At 38.0% G+C, this 19,704-nt stretch overlaps 1 protein-coding gene across 1 annotated transcript; it reads left to right on the forward strand.

Moving 5' to 3' along the window:
* The first annotated feature begins 216 nt into the window (after positions 1–216).
* On the forward strand, positions 217–14,369 carry LOC107087220 (leucine rich adaptor protein 1-like). Its single transcript, XM_015378667.1, has 2 exons — positions 217–893; positions 13,363–14,369. The coding sequence occupies exons 1-2, from the start codon at positions 681–683 to the stop codon at positions 14,221–14,223; spliced, it is 1,074 nt and encodes a 357-aa protein (XP_015234153.1). The 5' UTR covers positions 217–680; the 3' UTR covers positions 14,224–14,369.
* The last annotated feature ends 5,335 nt before the right edge of the window (positions 14,370–19,704 follow it).

Raw genomic sequence — 19,704 nt, forward strand, 5'->3', positions numbered from 1 at the left:
ATTTCATTTTTTTCCTAACAGTCTATTTCTAATTTAACAAATGGGTGATTTTTATGACCACCCAAACACTCCGTCTATAGAGTGATATAAAAAAAAGAAAGAAAGTAAACTCATGTGACGCTTTTTTATCATGCAGGGTGTTTTGGATGCCTGGATGGAAAAGTTCTTTTATTTTGAAATTGAGCTCGGATGTAGATGCATGTTATTGAGTCTGTTTTTGCTCGGATCTGTTCTCCTCTTCCACTATGCGGCTGGTGCTGGTCGCTGTCATTATGCAGGTGGAATCTGCGCAGTGTGCTTCATAATAGAGATCTGCTACAGGGACCTCAACACACCAGTTCATCTGGGCCCCCAATCAGCTGGACACCGCCGTGGAAGGAAGCAGCAACAAGGCATGGGATAAAAGGACAAATTGGATTTTCTTTTCTTCAGACCTTGAAAGTAATATTTTGAAAATGCTAAAAAAGCAAATGCTATCTTAAAAAAAACAAAAAAAAAAAACTACTTGGATCTGCGAGGAATGATAACAGGGTGCTGTGTTGTTACAAAGTGACTCCTCTCTTGGCGCAGTCCAAGCAGTCGCAGAGGATGTTATCCAGTTCCAAAGGAAGTGAAAGTCCCAAACAGCAAAAAAGGACGTAATCTTTTGGGCATCTCTTCTTTTTGCGCACACCGGAGCTATGGATGAAGGTACCGCCAGCGACACCATCCCAGATCTCAAGGATATAGAGACAAAAATCGGCCGTAAAACCCCCGAGGGTTTGCTGAAGTGGATGCGAGAAGATGCGTCTTCTCTTCGCGGGGAGGGCAAACTGGCCCCTCATCAGGACACCAGCAAAGACACTGGAAGGAAGAGTTTGGATGAAAAGATTAGAAAACTCAGGATGGAGATGGTGAGATTGCGCTGTGCGTTAGTGTCCACCAGTGGATGCTGATCCAGCTGGTCTGTGTCAGTCAGCGCAGTGTGGAGCTGTCACACTGACGCAGATCAACCACCTGATTCAGAAGGTGGTTGTGAATACTTAACCAGATTTCAGGAAATTAATCAGCCACACTGAGGGATAATTCTAGCAGCATCAAATGATTTGAGTTACAGTAAATCGGAATACAGCAGTTTAGAATCAATAAGTTGAAATATTTTTGTAAAATTAATAAAACCTTCCCATTGCACATCATTTTTGCCCTTTACACCCCTGAGGGAGGGAGTTGAAAATGCTTTTTTCCATGCAAAGAAATATTTTGTTGGACTGCACTTGGCAGCAAAGAGGAAAGCATATAGTTGGCGTTTTTAGGTAAAAAAAATATAGCCTTTTCAAATAATCAACAGAAAGTTAATATGCAACAGTGCATATTACTTTAGATATCACTTTCACCATAAACATTTTATTATTTCTCTACCTTAGACAAGAAGGCCTCCTTGCCATATCCCTAATCTGGAGTTACCTTTCAGTTTTTGCAATCTCATTTAAAACTTTAATATTAGTCCTTGTCAAAAGAAACGTTCTCATAAATCTAAAACATTACTCATAAAATTATTTCAACATTCTTGTCAATTGAACTGCACTGTGTAAGAGTACTAAGGAAATAGAGGTGTGTTTGTGTCTGGACCTGTCAGAAATACTATACTACATATGTTAATAATTAACATCTTAAATTCTAATAATTATATTTTTATGGGGATCTAAATTGGTTAGATAGATTGAGATTGTCCACCAGAAGCAAATGTTATTTATTTATTTTTTTAGTTTAAATATATAAAAGATGATTTTTGTAATGTTACCAAAACATTAGCAGTTAAAGGTGAGCATGTGAAGGTTATCGGTTGAATGGTCTACCAAGGGTTTTAAAAAGAAACACCCTCTGAACTGCTATTCTTCCATTGTTTTAGACTAATTTTAAAAGAAAGTTAGAGAAAGTGCTGAAGTGAGTGGAGTGTTCTTTTTACTTTATGAAGCATTTCAAACCCTCCTTCTAGCTTTGCTATGCATTGGGGTCAGCTGGCTCAAAGCTAAACAAAACTTAGACACAGTTTGGGGAAAAAATACTGTTGGAAATTTTTGTGTTTGTGAAAATCTCACATGGGCCATGTGGTTACAACTTAAAATGAGTGTTCCCTTAATTTCCCTTTAAAGAGGCATTACAGAGTTTTCTAATAATGCAGCACTCTTCTGCTCGTTCTCTTACCACACAGACATTCTTTACGAGTTCTTTATCTTTACACACACCTTACACCTTACATGGAGTTGCCTTTGGTGTCCGAGTTCAGCTGGATGCTGGTCGCTTCTTAGTATCAACAAATTCACTCTTGAATCTAACGTGTCCATTGTTTGGTACTGTAGGTCAGACCCATTCAACATGGATGCGCTGTTCGGCGGATGTGACATCAAACTCAAACGGAAAATAGGCTACTGGCTTATAGATGCAACAGCGCTGAACTACTGAGGTGTCAGTCTGCTCATCAAAAAAATGCTATTTTAAAGTTTTTATTTTTTTTATTAATAAAATGTATGTAGTGTCTCTTTAGGAAGAGGGCGGGAGTGGCGGCCTAGTCGGTAGAGCATAGAGCTTGGAATCCTGAGGTTCTGAGTTTGAGCCCCACTCCCACAGACTGCCACTATCCCCACACTGCTCCCCAACGGGATGGGATAAATCCGAGGTAAATTTCTCCAATGTGAGATCAATAAAGTTTAATAATAATTAACTTGTTTTCAGTTAAACAGTAAGTTGCCAATAAGCTGGTATTATAAACTATTACTATTACCAAAAATGTGTGAATAGTCAAGCCAAACCACGAATAACTTTAGTTAGTTTATTATTTGATGTTGTTCAAAGGGATTATGTTACTTAAAGGTTTAATAATCATCCTTCCACGCTTAAGTAAGCATTGTTAATGTTAATTTCCTTAGTAATACCTACCATTCATTAACTGTTTGAAGCTTCTTATTACAATCAAACCATGCTTGAAAACACATTATCTTTAATTGAAACATTTGCTATCTGCTGTCTGGTTGTATCCAGTTTGCTTGCAAATAATACAAATTTGCAAAATTGGCATTAATTTATTTCTCTACACTTTTTTTCTGACGATACATTAAATTTTTCAGTTCTTAATTATCACCCTCTTCTGTAATGAAGACAAGGCTGCCTGTTCTTTGTTAATGCAAATTTCTGCCCTAGAAAGCTTTCATGTGATCTTGTTTACATAGATCCCTATCCTCCTCCAAGCTGCAGCATAAATCCATTGCTCCAAAGTTGTTTTCTCTTCCCTTACTTCACATGCACGTATTGCATTCCTGCGGCAGATGGAGGCATGCATGCAGCCTGCGGTTCTAAAACAGAGCCATGCACTGCCACACTTAAACAAAGTCAATCATTGCCTGAGGAAGTTTCTTCCAAATGTACTGATTCCATTCAAGGACATCCTATGTTGATATCAGTTTGTTAGATGTAAAGATGGATTTCCCCACAGGACTTTAGTACAAAGCAATGATAGAAAAAAAATCTGCAGCTTTTAAAAAAAAAATTATTTTTTTTTGTGCTTTGTGTTCCTTTAAAAGAAACACCTAAAGAAACTCTAAGTTGTTACAAGCATGAGTGGGATAAAAACAGGTTTTATTACCAGATAATAGCAAAGTAAACCCGCTTTATCTACAATTGATATTTTGTACACAACAGTTTGGGAAAGCAGAATGTAGAATGACCTTTAAAGGTGAGCGATTAAATCACTTGCTTCAAGGCACTGATGATATGCAGCAAGAAAGTCATAGGTTTGAATCCCAGCAAGGGTTTTTCAGGATTGATCTTTCAACCACCCCTTTAGATGAATGAGTTTTATTTGAATTCCTCCCAAAATGTAAAATCATGCTTCCTACATAGGTCTGATTGTGTGTTTGTGAGATTTGCCCATTGTGCACAACACACCCAAGCCATAATTTAAGTGATTTCACTTTGATAAGGAGTAAAATGTACCAGTAAAACTGGGTGACCAGAATTGAAATTCTTCCGCTTTCTTGGACAGCAATAAACTTGGAGGCTAATTTCTTGTTGATTAGGAAATCACTGTGCTTTGATGTGCGCTGCCGGCACAGACGAAAGTACATTGTGTGGATGCTGTCAATGAAAGAACAAGCTTGACTGAGGTCTTTAAAATGACATCAGATGAAAAGCAGATATTATAAGCTTTTAGAGAGGAAGCTGTTAAGACTTGTCTGCCATTCAAGGTTCAAGAGAGTAATGGAATGTATGAGCTGACACAAATAACATTAAGGTTGAACTGACCATAGCAGAGAAGCTGCATTTCCTCCTTTCAAAGTTTCAGCCTGATGAGTCTGCTCTTTTAGTAATGCTAGCTCTACTAATCAATAGCATAGGAGGCTAATGATAGTTTAAAATGTCATACAGTATCTTTAATCCTATATTTAACAATCATAAAATCCATCTATTTTGCACATGTGGCAACTTTATCTCCCCTCTTTATACAAACCACTCTTGTTCCTGTGACCTCAACACCTTCAATTATAGATAACAGAGTTTTTTTTACAGTTTTTCACTGCTTAGCAGAGGTGGGAGATGGCGAGCCATCAAGTTATCGCTATGGGTTGTTCAATTTGAGAAATTGACCCAGACTGGGTGAGAATGTCCCCAGAATACATTATTTGTAGAGGCCAGTTTGGCTATGGACTCAAACAGGTCCAGTCTTCTCCGGCTTTAACCTCCCATACACTCTGTCACCTAGCAACCACACAAAGCAGGGAAAAAATGGATGCCAAACTTCTTACTACTGTTCTCGGTGCTAATTATATTTTTTAGGAGCTTCAGCAGCGGTACCACCTTCACAGATATCAGATTTATAGTCCCCACACTGCAGAGATATCGGAATCTGAGCTTACATGTCAGCCAAACCCATTTGCACAGGGACAGATAAAAACCTTTCAATAAACCAAACATTACCTGTCACCTATCTGAGGAGGCGACCCGGCCAGAGGCTGCTGATGAATGGGAAACCTACTGACAGCGCACCGCCGGTATGTGGGGGTCTGAGCGGCTCCGACAGAAATAATATTGGAAGGTGGGATTGCAATCTGGATGAACTGACAGCAATGATTAATATTTCAGTTGGACTTTCTCACTTAAAAACATATTAAAACTACTTTATTCCCACTGATCACAACAAATATAGCTGCAAGACAAAGAAAGGATAGAGTAGCTCCACCCAACGCGCATCAGACACACTTTTGCGCCACGCAGCCAGGGCAGCAAAGCTGCTTCAGCCGCGCGTCAGAACTAACTGGTACAAACAGCAAAAATGAAGCAGCAGAAGCGTGAACGTAGCATTACTTTGAACGGCCGGTTCACACCAATGTCGAGCGGCTGAAGTTTCTTTGTCAGACCTCCCGGAATAACAGCAAGCACAGCGTTCATTTGTTTCACCATGTTTTTCACATCGGCTGTGAGATGGGCACGCATGGAGTCACAGATTAACAGCGATGGTGATGCGTGGAAAAAAACACCTGGTCTCCTTACATACAACTTCCTCATCCACTCTTTCATCATGAGTTCTGCATAAAGCACATACCTGTTTTTTTATACACAATCCACTCCCACACGTCCCCCTTTAACGTTCTCACGGTGGTCTCAACAACGTCCGCAGTAACAACACACTATAGAGCGCGCCGCACATTTTGAGGGAAAAAAAAGATGTTTATATGCGCCTTATAGTCATGAAAATACGGTACTTGTATGATATTAAACTGCACTTACAATATTTATCAATGTTCTGCACCATTTCCCTTTTTCCTCTGAGCACTGAGCAGTCAGTTTGCTTAGACTGGCAATGAATCATGGGATATCCACGGCTACCAAGGATACACCGGACCTGTCTTTCAAAACAGGCCAAAAGAAGGCTGCAATAGTTGTGCAGCATATGTAATATATTTGTTCTTCTTAGCCACTAAACCAGGTGAGTCTGCAGAATTTAATTCACTGTACAGGTTGGACTCACCTGGTTCAGTGGCTGGGCAGAACAAATGCATGACATAGAGATTACTTGAGGGCTCCACATCTCCCACCTCTACTGCTTAGTCCTGTTTTTCTCCTAGACACAGGAGTGGGCCCACCTTTTACTGCGACTATGTGCTCTTTTTCACCTCATAGGGCAAGGAAACTGTTTTGAAGCTCATTGAGATCGCTGTTTCTTTCCCGGACAGAACTACCTGTGGAGCATTTTCTAAAATGCAGTTGAAAGTATTTATGGATCAGCGCTGCCAAGTCATTTTGTATGTCTGCTTCTATCTCCTTGAACCCTCTGTCAACCTTGACAAAAAGCACCTCATACTGTAACTAGCTCTACTGCAGGTTTCTTCCTGTTAAAAGGCAGTTTTTCCTCTCCACCGTTGCTTACCGTAATTACATTGGTATTAAAGAATTACAGTAGCCCAGCCTTAAAGTAACAAAAGCATGGACTAGTTTCTCAGCATCACCCCTGGAGAAAATAGCTGTGATTTTTGCAATATTTCAGATGTGAAAGAAGGAAATTTTAGTTTTGAAGGTGACTTTTAAAAATCCACCAACTACATACCTATGTAGGGGGTACACTATTCATTAGAGCAAGAGTTTTAAGCCCACAGAATATTATTTCAATGACTCCTATCAAGAGTACAGAAGAAGCAACTAACTATTCTGCAGATGGTGAAACCTTTAGATAGGCCCTCTTGTGTATTGTGTGTTCGTACTTTATTCATCTCAGGGTGTGGTGTACAGTAGTGTAATGAGAGTGCAGAGGAGTAGATATGAGCACTGCACTTTCATCAGCTATCTGCTTAGTGAGATTTACAGTAATGCACGTGCGATGAGCCTGTAGAGTAATGTAAAACAGGAAAGCTTATATGCACACAGGATTGTGCACACACTGTAGCAAAGACGCACAATTTGAATTTGTGTGTTTTTAGCACATTCCACTGTGCCGATAAGCTAATTAGAACAGCATTATGAGGCAGGTTGTTAATGAGTGAAGTAATGTCAGCATCCTTTCATGTAGTAGCTTGAACCATTCTGTTATTTATCTGTCACGGTGTAAGCACAGCTTTGGGAGAGGGCCCGCAACATCTGTCTGCTGTCACATCACGTGCTTATCTTATGTGTGCGTCTGTATGTCGTAAGTAACTTAGGATAAGATCAGTGAACTGCACTACACCAAATGAAGCATTACTTTTCATCAAGGGATTTTTTTTTTGACTGCTGTATGGTTCTGGCTTAGATTTTAAGTCAACAGCTCAGGATATTATGATCATTGTTCTTAGCAATTACAGGTGTTTAGAATACTCTCAAAGCACCAAGTTCTATCTAGGTTTTATAAAGCTGTGGCCCTCAGATAAAAGGGTTGGTTGGGACTTTTACTCACTTCTAGAAATGCAGTATGGTTAGACCAACAATGTGTCCACTATTTGTCCACTACGACAGAAATCACTGTATGTTTAAATGAGTCATTGTGAGGTATTAAATCTACAGAATCGATTCACACTGCTGATTCGGTTCAGTGAATTGTCCTGGGAACTTTAAAATATACAATAAATTACACATACAGTTGGTATAGTTTGCTTTCACACAGATTTCTAGACCAGGCCAAATAATGGAATGCAGAACTGAGATTGGAGCTGGTAGACAAGAAAAAAAAGCATAAAGAAGTAAGTCTGTCATATTGGGATTCTATTATCATATATATTTTTTTTTTAATATAGCTGTGTCTGCACCTCTTTCCTACTCCATAAAGCCTAAAGAGGCATTTTTAAATCCTTTGTCTGCTCTTCTTTTTCTCCAACTCAAATAGTATGTTTAGCTTTACATCCTGTTTTCCTGGGATGGTCATGCATTCACACTCCAGGGTCAGAATGAAGGTGCAAAGACCGGCAGTTTTTACCGTGCCAGTGTGCAGTTCTACCATACATCTCACTGACCTGCATTGGGCTCACACCCCAGTGATCTGCTCTGGAAACCAGACTCTGAACAAAACATTCAGAAAGGTTGGATGTGAAAGTAGCTTAGTAACCATATGGGGCTGCCGTTTCTTTTAGTGGCCCAGGTTAATCACAGCAGTAATTTGAAATAGGACTACCTCTAAACCTATGAATTTTACATTGCTTAAATTTAGACACCTGAAGATTTCAACACTGTTTGCTTAATCAAGCTCTTATTGAATTGAATTTCTCAAACCTCACCTGAATACAACTGAAAAACCATGCCTTATAAAGGGCTGACATATCCCAAGATGATAACCTATTTAAGATTAAAGTATGTGTTAAGCTTGCAAACAAGTCATTTTAATTTTAACTGTTCTGACTGATCTTTGTCTCCTTCTCTAGGACACATAAAAGTCAGTGCAAAGTAAGCACTGAAAATGCAAACAGGGCTGTGGAAAATCTCCTCTGCTGCTTTTAGCTGTCATTGCAGGATTGTGCCTAATTAAATTATTACCAAACAAATTGTATCACTGCCCTGATTACAAACACTTCTACAGCCAACCTCTGATGAAATTTTAGTCTAGTTTATTCACTCCAAACCAAACCCGATGGCTTGGAATTCAAATTAGAATACAATTAGTGGAACCATGATCATATTTTGTATTTAATTGCTTAGAAAAAAAAAATCACATTCAACTGTAACCAGTTAGTTCCATAGTTATGAAAGCTGTTCGCCTTAGATTTAGGGCTCAGTTTAGCTCAAAATTAAAAGCTGTTGTTTTTTGTTGATTTATACAATAATCAGCTAAATCTAGAATTCATTTCTCTTAACATATTTAATATTTTTTCTTTATGTGAGATTTAGACATGACTGCCCTGTAGAAAAGGGCATTTGAAATTTCATGGAGGAATGGAGACAGATGGTTTATTTCAGGGTGAATGGAGTGTGCAAGGACACCGTCTGTCTGCACATGACCAGAGAGACTCAGAAGGTGAAAAAGCAGACAGCGACACCAGAGGATACGGAAGACAGAATGTGTGTTTATGCTGCTACTGAATGAGATAACTGGTGTCCCAGCTGGCAGTGATTCAGCAGTCAGTTTGTGAGCTATGTGACATTGGAAAGTTGTTGTTTTTTTCCATTTGGGTGGGTCTGTGTCACGGTTCATGCTCCTACTGGCTGCGCTATCATTTCTACTGAAAAAAAAACCCCAACATAATATTAAACTTCCCACTAATCAGATTGTGGTTGTGGGCAAAAAGCGGCTGTTGGTATTTCTGGTCTTTTATAATTTCTTCTGGGTTGTTTGTTCTTTTGCTACAGAAAGGACAGAGTTTGTCTAAACCAACAGTTGGTATCCGTTAATAATTAATAGAATTCTAATTAAGTAAAGCCATCAGTCCTTTTGAAATGGTTAAAAACGATCTTACATAATAGATGAGGTAAAATAAGGCCCCAGTAAAGGCCATGCACTAACAAGAATGGTGAGTGCTGACATTTAATTTTAACACCAATTTATTTCGAAAAAGGTCATGTGGATTTTCTCTACTCTAAAAACTATGAAATGTACCTAACAGCTTACAGACAAACCACACCAATCTCTGAAGATGTGTTTCTCAGTTTTTTATTTTGCTGATTGTATTGAGAAACACTTAGGTACTGATTTTTATGTGCTTTTCCTCTTAAAGTACTTTTGTGTGCGGGTTACAGTGTTCAGGTCCAGGTAAGCTACCGTGAAAGTAGCATCTCCATCTTGTTTGAGTTAAAGGCACTTGTTTTGGAATTCTCAGTCAAAAATTTTATTAACTTATTGAGTTTCTTTATGTTAATTGTCCTGATGCGGCTGCCCCACAGATGATGACAGAAGAAATCCCACTTTTCACAATAGACTCATGGAAAATGGAAATTTTGAGCTCTTTGGAATAAAGAACATCCATCCATCCATCCATCCATCCATCCATCCATCCATCCATCCATCCATCCATCCATCCATCCATCCATCCATCCATCCATCCATCCATNCATCCATCCATCCATCCATCCATCCATCCATCCATCCATCCATCCATCCATCCATCCATCCATCCATCCATTATCTCCCATTAATCCGTCGGGGTTGGGGTAAGACTGGTGCCTATCTCCAGCAGTCTGTGAGCGAAAAGCAGGGTAGACACTGGACAGGTCATACATTACCGGGCAATTCCTTGTTTTAAATTCATTTCGTTTTTTGTTTACATTTCACTTAGAAAAAAATAATAATAATCCCTTAAAACTCCAAAAATAATTTCTGTAGGTGTATTTAATTTTTTTTTTATCACAACGATAATTGTTTATTTAAATAGTTGTTTCCCATTAAAAAAAATTAATAAATGTGGAAGGACATTTTTTATATCTATCGGCAATGTTTCACTTTTCTATATTATTTTCATACATAAATTTTAAACATTCCCATACCCAGTAAAATATATCCTCTATAAAGAAAAAATGTTTTACAGTGCAAAAGACAAGCGCTACAGGATAATGAGCTTAACAGATTCATACGGATAAACGAGATGATGCCTCATGCCTGAGTTGTTTGCATGAAATGTGTCTTTGGCTGTTCTGTGTACTGATGTCTTTAAACATGAAAAAATCATTAGTGATGGCTTGATTTTTTTTCCCCCTAGAACTCCATGTTCCACTTCCATCTTGTCTGAAAATCCCCCCCACACGCCTTTTCCTGCCAAAAGTGGCCTTTCTGTCGTGAGCAAGTCTAAATCCGCTACACAATTAAAAAATATTAAACAATAACAATAGGTCTGAAAGAAATCATCTATAACATAAAAATTGATAAGCAACATTGACACAAATGCTTAGTAAATGTTTAGATGAGCTATTCCAGGCATCCCCAAACTCAGTCCTTGAGGCCCGCTGTCCTGCAGGTTTTAGAGGTTTCCTTGCTCCAGCACAGCTGATTTTAATTGAAAGCTAATTAACAGGCTTTTGGTCTACTGCAATTAGCTGTGCTAAAGCAGGGAAACCTCTAAAACCTGCAGGACAGCGGGCCTTGAGGACCGAGGTTGGGGATGCCTGAGCTATTCTACAAATTTATATAAATAAATTAATCTTTAGTTTAAAGTTCACCGTTTTTCTTTGGTAATTTACACAACAATTAATCAACAAAATTCACTCCTGTTCAACGTTTAGTTGTATACTGACACATGGTGGCTTCTTAAACCTAGTCGATGATATACTTTACTGTAGGCAAATAGTTCCGCTGCTGACTGAAGCACATGGCCTCCGTTAGCATTATGCCACCTCAGCGCTGAAAGGCTCTGAGCTACTTTTATCACCACTCTCATTAAGCACCCGGACGCTGCCAGACAGAAACTGCTTGTGCCAGGTTGCCAGCAGGTTCAGAGTCACGCATGCAGGAAGCTGTTTTTGATGATCTCTAGAACCCATTCATGCCAGTCTTCTCTGTAAACAGTCAGTGGGATTTTAATCCCTAGAAAACATTATTTGTCTGTATATGTTAGAATATGACCATGAAGAGGTATTACACAGACTGATCATTTCAATGCGTTTTATTACCTCCAGCTTAAGTGATTTGGATCTATTTTGTGTTGGGTGGAGACGTGAGGCCTCTTAAAACATTGTTGTACTTTCTTAACATAACCAATTTTCCCACATTGGAGTGGACTTGTTGGGTCTTTTGCAACATGTTGACATGAAATTTTTTTGACCTGATGGCCTTTAAATCTGTCCTTAAATCTACTTTTTAAGAAACAGCCACAATGACAAACCTTACCATTGTCAGTAAAGTTTCTGTTCACTTTTATTTTTGAGTTTGTAAGACTCCAGAGAGTCACAATTACAAGACAATTTGTTAAAATAGTATTTAAGCAAGATGAAAGTACAAAAAGCACAAATCTACTATGTTTTCTCATTGCCATTGTTACAACAGATGTCATTGGGTTTAAAAGACAGATTTAACCTTGGACGAACATCAGATTTTGTGGGGGCAGGATTGTAAATGAAAGTTGAAAAAAAAAAGAATTAGTAGGGAGAACCTGAGGAAAACTGGATACTGAATGCCTTCAGTGGTAAAGGAACAGTCGTGATGAGAGATTATAATTAAGTGAAACCTTAGTGTTGCGTGCCATATATATCACCCTCTGGTGTGCACTTCACTGCAGACGTCTGCAAAACGATTCTAAGGAAGAATTTTCCATGACCACAGAGACATTTTTTTCCCTCAGTGTTCAGCTGAACATTTTGCAGTTGAATATAGTTGCTAATTTTGTGTAATTATTACTTTTTTATCCAGATGTCACTGTTTGGAATAGCACTTTTGGAAAGGTATGGAAATGTTCATGACATTAAAAATGCTGGTTAAGACCACTAATGTGTCAAACTTTCCTCTCTGTCCAATTTTAATCTCTCTGCTTCTTTTGGAGAGCAAATTTAGTCATATTTTCCTTTTCATCTGTGAGACTGTGTCTTCTCTAAATTGTTTCCTATTTATAGTAATGGGGCCTCCACCTGCTTGTGTTCGTTATACATCTCTTCCAATTATGGTCATCTTTATAACCTTAATAACCTCTATAATAGTGTTAGCACATGTGTGCTGAACCAATAGCTGGCTGTTGTATATGCTTTCCAGACGTATCCTGTGGATTCCCTTTGTAGAAATAATTTGGTGTCAGTAAACATTTTCCTGCTTTCCCACTTTTCCAATATATTATTTTGGTTTGCCATTCATCTAATGGAGATCAGCCCTTGACTTTTTTTAAGCTGGATAAATTTAAGACCATATCACAAGATGATCATATCAAACATTGTTTAGTAAAGTAAATTAATTAGAACATATTTTTTTTCTCTTAATATGCAGTTAAAAATCTCAGTAAACAAAGAGTGGTATAGTAGAGGATATAGTAAGAGTTATGTTTATATATGAGTTTATAATATATCATGTGTAATACAAACCAATTAATGTGGAATTATTGTCTCTAAGGCAGAGGTCTAAATATTATAAATATTTTATGAAATTGTGTTATACCAAACTGTTTGTATAGTCACTCTATTACAGATTGAGTAATGTAACAAAAGTAATTTCGCCCTGGGATTATTAAAGTATTTCTGATTCTGATTCCTCATTGATGGGACAGGTATTGTGAATGAAACGGTGTCCAGCTTGAAAGAGCTCCTGTGTGTCACTAAATGTGTGCATTGATGAATGAAAGACACCTTCTGCCTCCATTTATCTATTTACTACAGTGTGTTGAATTCATAATTGGAGATGGCAAAACTGAAAATCTTTCAGTGGGCACTGCTTTACACATCTGGAACCAATAATCAATCAGTGTCACTTGTTGGATACATATTTACAATATTTTCAAGATATCTCCTTTATTTTGCCTACAGGCTTATCTTCGCTCAGTGGATGTCAAGATTCTGCAACAACTGCTGGCGGTCCACGAGGGCATTGAGGCTGTGAAGTGGCTGATGGACGAGCGCAGCACACTAACCAGTCATTGCAGCAGCCTGACCAGCAGTCAGTACAGTCTGGGCGAGGGCCCTGACACGTCTTGGAGAGGTTCCTGGAGCAGTCTGCAGGACCCCACTAATGACAAGCTTGACAACATCTCAATTGGCAGCTACCTGGATACTTTGGCTGATGACATGGACGAGTACTGCCCTTCCAGCTCAGAGTCTGTCATTTGCTCAACCACACCACTGGTTTCAGAAACTTCTCCTGGGGGCAACACAGCTGGAGGCCCTAAAGTGTCTGGAGCAGGTTCTGCTCTGGGAGTGAGGGCTAATAATGGGTCTGGAAATCGGATTCAGTCTGGAACAAGTGACAGAGATGAAGTGCTAGGGGGACCTGGGGTGAGCACTACTATTAAAGGGTCTGGAGTAAGTGAGGCTGGAAAATCAGCAGATCCTATCAGGTCTTACCAAGTCAAGTCACACAGCTCTAAGGAAGAGATTCCAGTGTGGACTAAGCCTGCAGAGATGGATAATGGTAGCTCTGTTTCAAAAGACAATGCCAAAACACAAGCAATGAAGGCCAATGGTGCTCTGAAAAAACCTGCAACACAGAGTGGCAGTCCAACTCGCAAAGGCCTTGTTGACAAACTGGGAACGAGCCAGAGCCCAAAAGCTAAACAATACAAAAATGGAAAGATTGACCTGGATACATGTAAAATGAATGGCAAAATGCACCTGGAGTATGATGCTCATTGGTTGTGGGTGCAGTCACAAGAAGATGTGACATTTTTGTAAAAAGGATAATCACATGGGAGCCTAAATGAAGGGAAGTACAGTGATAAATTAACACACTTAGTTAAATAAACAGGGCATGGTAGCTATCAACGTGTTTATCAACCCTTCCCTCGTGTGACTGCACTATTTTTTCTGGAAAGCATTGATGTCATATTGTTTTGGCAGTGCTGCCGATATCAGATGTAGGGAAATTGATATAAAAATTAAGTACCTTTTGTCTCAGGATATAATGCCATGCCGCACATGCCATGAGTTTAATTTTTTTTTTATATATATATATATATATATATATATATATATATATATATATATATATATATATATATATATATATACAATTTACCTGTAGAAAAGCACAGTGGCATAGTTTGCCAGAGAGTTAGACTATGATGACAGATTCTACAATGTGGTAATGGTTTCCAAAGGAAATATTGTCCTAATGGGAAATAATTGCTTTATCTGATGTTGTTTTATTTCACTGGGTTTAAAATGTGAAAAAACTCTCCAGGTTCTTCTCATGATCATTTTCATGAGTCCAATCCCATGATGTAGGATGTTTCAAAAACATTGCCACTAGTATAGTTAGATCTGCTAGATCTAAGTGGAGAAAATTACAATATTAGTTTTTTCATACAGTGAATCCCCAAAAACTGTACAGTAAAAACTCCCTCATATACGTTGTAATGGGGTTTCCCAGTTATTATAGACAATTTTTCTTAGTGCATTGTCCCAAAATGTGTGTTCAAGTGACTATGTTGAGTTTGTGGGCATGTCATTACCTAAAACATTCCTCTAACCAATAGAAACCTTTGGGTGTCTAAAGAGAATGGCCCTAAGGTTTAAAATAATTTTACAAAAACAATATACCACTAATAGTATATTTGTCGCTATACAGTTTACTACTGTGCAGGCATGTATAATAATGTAAATTCACGATACAGTTACTCTGTGCATCTGTTATTAGTGGTGATTGACTGTGTGAAAATCCTAAAAATAGCCTATTATTGATTTTTCTCAGTTTTATGCAATGAAAAAGTTGTGCCTCTTTGATGTAAACCTTAATGTCACGCTGAAGACTAATGTCGTCAGAGCCTATATGCCTTGGTTTCTTTGTTAACTACGCTTTTGCATCTGCTTGCGTGTACAGATATAGATAACCCAGGACTCTGTGTGCTTTTTGAGAGCGGACTGGTAAATGTGTTATGTCGGCTGGGTAGATGTTGCATGCCTGGTGCTGAAAGCTTTAGTACTTGATTTGCGGCGATGGTGTGGAAGACGGAACAATCAGACAAGAAAAGCAATATTTCAAAGACATATTTCAATCTGTAGCCACCGAATTACTAGAGTGGGCTTATTTAGCAAGTATAAATCCCATAACATGTTCTGTTTTTGGATTACCAGGATATTTATGAACAGTAAAAGATGAGTCCCAAAGGTTTTACAAAATTTTTTGGCTCATCCATCACATTGTTACTGTTGCTTTAGTCAGCCAGCAAGTAAGCATAGGAATTTTAATGGGTTGGTGGGATGATTATGAGCTGCACATTTTGCATTACCTGTGCATGGCATTGAGCCTATAGTAAAAAATAATTGGTAGAATAAAATTATTACAAGGCATGCATCATCTTTTTGATTTATTTATTTTTTAGTTTTTTAGGGTTTTAGTACACAATACATCAGTTCTCATGTTTGAAATTTAGATATTTGTAAAAAGTGTAACAAAAAAAAAAGTGAGCTCAAGGCCTGCAAAGAACCCAGCAGAGCTTTGCAAACTTTTGACTTAGGTCTGGAAGCATGAGGATTGTTCGACTTTGCCTAATAGTATGACAATCAAAGACAAAAAAATAAAAATTATAGCAAAGTTTGCGGTTTGAAAAGTTCACAAAGTAACACATAGTGGAGTGATTTAGCAGTGAGGAGATTGTTGTCTTGGAAAAATAAAAAGCTGGAATCCTATCTAGGGATTTCACAGTTATGTGTGGCAATCTGCCTTTTTTGCACCCCAATGGTGAATGATAAATTGTGCACATTTTAATTCAAAACACTGAAATCTAGATAGACAGTTTTACTTTGGCTCACAACCATCAGAAACGTTTTCTCTCAAAAGTGTTACTAGAAAACCTCATAAATTCTTTAAGCACACCATGTAGTGAAGTCTGTAAATGCAACGTATAGACTCTTTGTTTTACCCTTGAAAGTTTACCTACTCTACAGTACTGCAGTCCTTCAGCACTTTGAGTTCCCACTAGATGTTTAGACCCTACAAAGTCTACATAAATAAGTATTGTTCTCAGTACTGTGGACAATACTTATTTGTGGTATCAGCCTGGTTTACATATATTTCTCATTTATATGCAAAAAGTGTTGGAAAAAAAGAACCTGCAAATCAGACGTCTTTCCATCTGGTTTTGGAGTGATTTAGGTGATGCAAACTTAATTTCATCATACAGTGACGCTATTCCTGGCTGTAATAAACAGGAAAAGGGGTTAGCAAGCAAGCATGGACCACAGATCAGTAATGGACCAAGGTTTGAATAAATAAGTTGCAATCTGGCAAGATGTGCTTACTTTCTTATGCCAGCTAGCATTAGTGATGGCACATGCCAACTGGAGACGTCAAGAGAGGAATGTTATTCTTATGCTGGTATTCAGGACTTTGGCAACAGAAACAGATGATCAGTTATGTGGGCTAAATGTTTGCTTTATCAGAACCTATTGGAAAAATGTGTTTCCATATCTTTAGTACATTTACTTTTTTTGAAAAGTTAAAAACCACCTTTGGTGAGTGGGAAGACTTTTTAGCAAAATTTGCAAAAAGTGAATTTGCATTTGGCTGTTTCTATCATGTTCTTCTGATGGGATGCTTTAAAATCCCCTTACTGTAAAACATGGGTAGAAACACTGCTAATTTGGCTTTAATAAGTAGCATCTCCTGGCAGATGATCATTCAGTTATTGTAGTTTTGATCAGTGATACATAGTGTCATTAATTCTACTTAATTGATCTTAACAGGAATCATAATAACAAGAAATAAAAAAGAAATCATAAAATAATCAGAAATGACAATACAATGTAACTATATTGTATTATTACTGTCATGTGATTTATTATCATTTCGAATTTGCCACTAAACCTAGTAGGTAATAGACTTATACACAACTGTTACACACTGTACTTGGATTCAAAACGGTTTGTTTATGCGTAAGAAATGGAGGAAGAGTTGGATAAAATCGTAAAACATAGGTTTCTATGTTAACTGAGTTGACATATTTACCAGGAGGCTAGAAATGCCTTCACTAAGTTATGTGGAAAATGTTGAATCATGCTCAGTTTGGGCAGTGGTCCAGATGACTGTGTTTTTGAAATGAAACTATTGTCTCTCTAATGGACCTCTGACATATTCAGGGTTCTTCATCACAGTCAAAGAACCTTGAAAATTTGGATTAATTGGATATTACTTATGTACAATCTGCTGTTGGCAGGTGGGAATAATTCAGCTGTTTGTCTTTTTTTTTTTCATTTTGATAAGATAATATTGTTGACAAATTTAATATCAGCTAATTCTAAACATTTTCTTCTTTTTTTCTCTGTGTAAAGATTTAGATCTTATACTTTGCCCCCATTCATCTGAGCCTCTCAAGTGTTTCCTCTCTTCCTCACTTGCTTTTTTCTCCAATTTCCTTCCCCCCAGTAGTTTGATTGAAACACCCTATGCTAGCAAACACATCATGTGCACACAATGATCTCTCACTGGACCCAGCATGGTGAAAAGAGCATCGGAAAACCAGTGACCAGAGAGAGTAGTAGAGAAACGTGAGCATAAACTTCACCCTGAACACCTTGACAATTTGGATCACCATCCCCCGGTTTCCCCCCTACCTTTCTTAAATACAAGAGTGATGTCAATCCTTGCTCAAGTACAGCCCTGGTACAGCTTTCACTCAAAATACAGAAATGAGCTCATTTGAAACATTGCTTCCTTCTAGCACATGGGCTTGTTGAAAAGCAATAAAAAGAAGGGATGTCTGCATTGCTACTTTGTGGTTTTGTTTCCATATGAGCTGAGGTTTAAATTACAAAAATAGCGGAGAGAATCAAGCTGTAAAACTCATTACATCACTACAGTGAGTCCTTAAGCTGACATACTGCAGCCCATGATGGGTTTAATGTGTTTCCTTCAGTCAAATCCTATTTTGATTTGAAATATAGGCATTGCTCTAACTCACATCATGGCAGATTTAATGAGCGCTAATGATGCAGAAAGGAGCTAGTTATGGTCTGATTGTTATTTTAGAAAATAACTGCTGAAACAGTTGTTTCTGGTGAGCTTTTAAAAACAACCTTTCAGGCAAACCTGAAACAAAAATTATTGTTTTTCTTTTTCGAGAATACTAAGTCTTGTTCTATAAATTTTTATATTTTCAAATGCTCCCTTTGATCGATTTGTCCAAGCTTCAGGTACCGACAGCCTCTGGCTATTCTGGGAACAAGATAGATAGCATGATTACGTAGATGACTTGATGTGCACATGAACGCGGTTGCTATGACGATGAGTTTGATCAGGCTGCAGCTCCAGCATCTATATCAAACAGATTGTGCAGCCAAGGTAGTGAAGCGGTACACTTAGGATAAAAGATCAAAATAAGGCTCAATAAATTTAGATTTAAACTTCTGATCTAAAAGATACCAGCTGAGAGAAAGCTAGTTCCTTTTAAGATAACCTTTTTCATAAGTCAGAGTGATTTTTTTTTAAAAGCGAGAGAAAATAGTAGTTATAAATAGTTTACACAAATAATATAATTAAATAATATACAGTGCTTTGTCTATTTTTATATGTCGTGGCAATCAGGCAGGTGTCACTAAGGTTGGGAGCTTGCAGGTTTAGCAGTTGTTGCTTTTAAGATTTCTAACATGTGATTTAATGTGAGACAAACATCACAAAAGAAGGTCAATTAATTTTACATTAATGCTCATTTTCATTGTTTTATGGAGTAGGATAGATCACTGGTTGGATGCAGCGTCTCCCAGGCCTTTCCTGGATCAGCCTCTCTGAATTGATGATTCACAGTATTGAACTTAAGAATCCAACACCAGGGGTTCTTGGAAGGAGTAGATCTGTCAGAAGTCAGCACCATTATCTTGCTGTGGGAACCAGGTTTAGCCTGCATAAAGGTCACAGGCAACACTACACTGTTACAAAATTAAACAGTCTCTCCCCGTTTTTGGAATCTCACAGTAGACCACTTTAGACCAGCCAATTAAAAAACCATGGAGTTTCCTCAAAATTCAAAGTCACAAAAGAGTAAGATTCAACTGCAACTTTTAGCTTTATTAGCTCTCTTGTTTAAGTTGAGCTATTGGTCACATGACCCATTCAGTGATGAATCAAACCCTCTAGAGTCACAAGTTTTTGAGAACAGCAGCCGGCGTTGTGCATCAATATGCAACAAAGGCTGCATATTGACCTGAAAAATCATTTGA

This window comes from Cyprinodon variegatus, unplaced genomic scaffold, assembly GCF_000732505.1.
Source record: "Cyprinodon variegatus isolate N-32 unplaced genomic scaffold, C_variegatus-1.0 Scaffold176, whole genome shotgun sequence".
Taxonomy (NCBI): domain Eukaryota; kingdom Metazoa; phylum Chordata; class Actinopteri; order Cyprinodontiformes; family Cyprinodontidae; genus Cyprinodon; species Cyprinodon variegatus.

Bases quoted from the DNA above. Each gene is read 5' to 3' on its own strand.
- LOC107087220 (XM_015378667.1), top strand. From the start codon at position 681: ATGGATGAAGGTACCGCCAGCGACACCATCCCAGATCTCAAGGATATA. The intron at 894-13,362 runs GTGAGATTGCGC...TTTTGCCTACAG, and splicing joins GAAAACTCAGGATGGAGATG to GCTTATCTTCGCTCAGTGGA.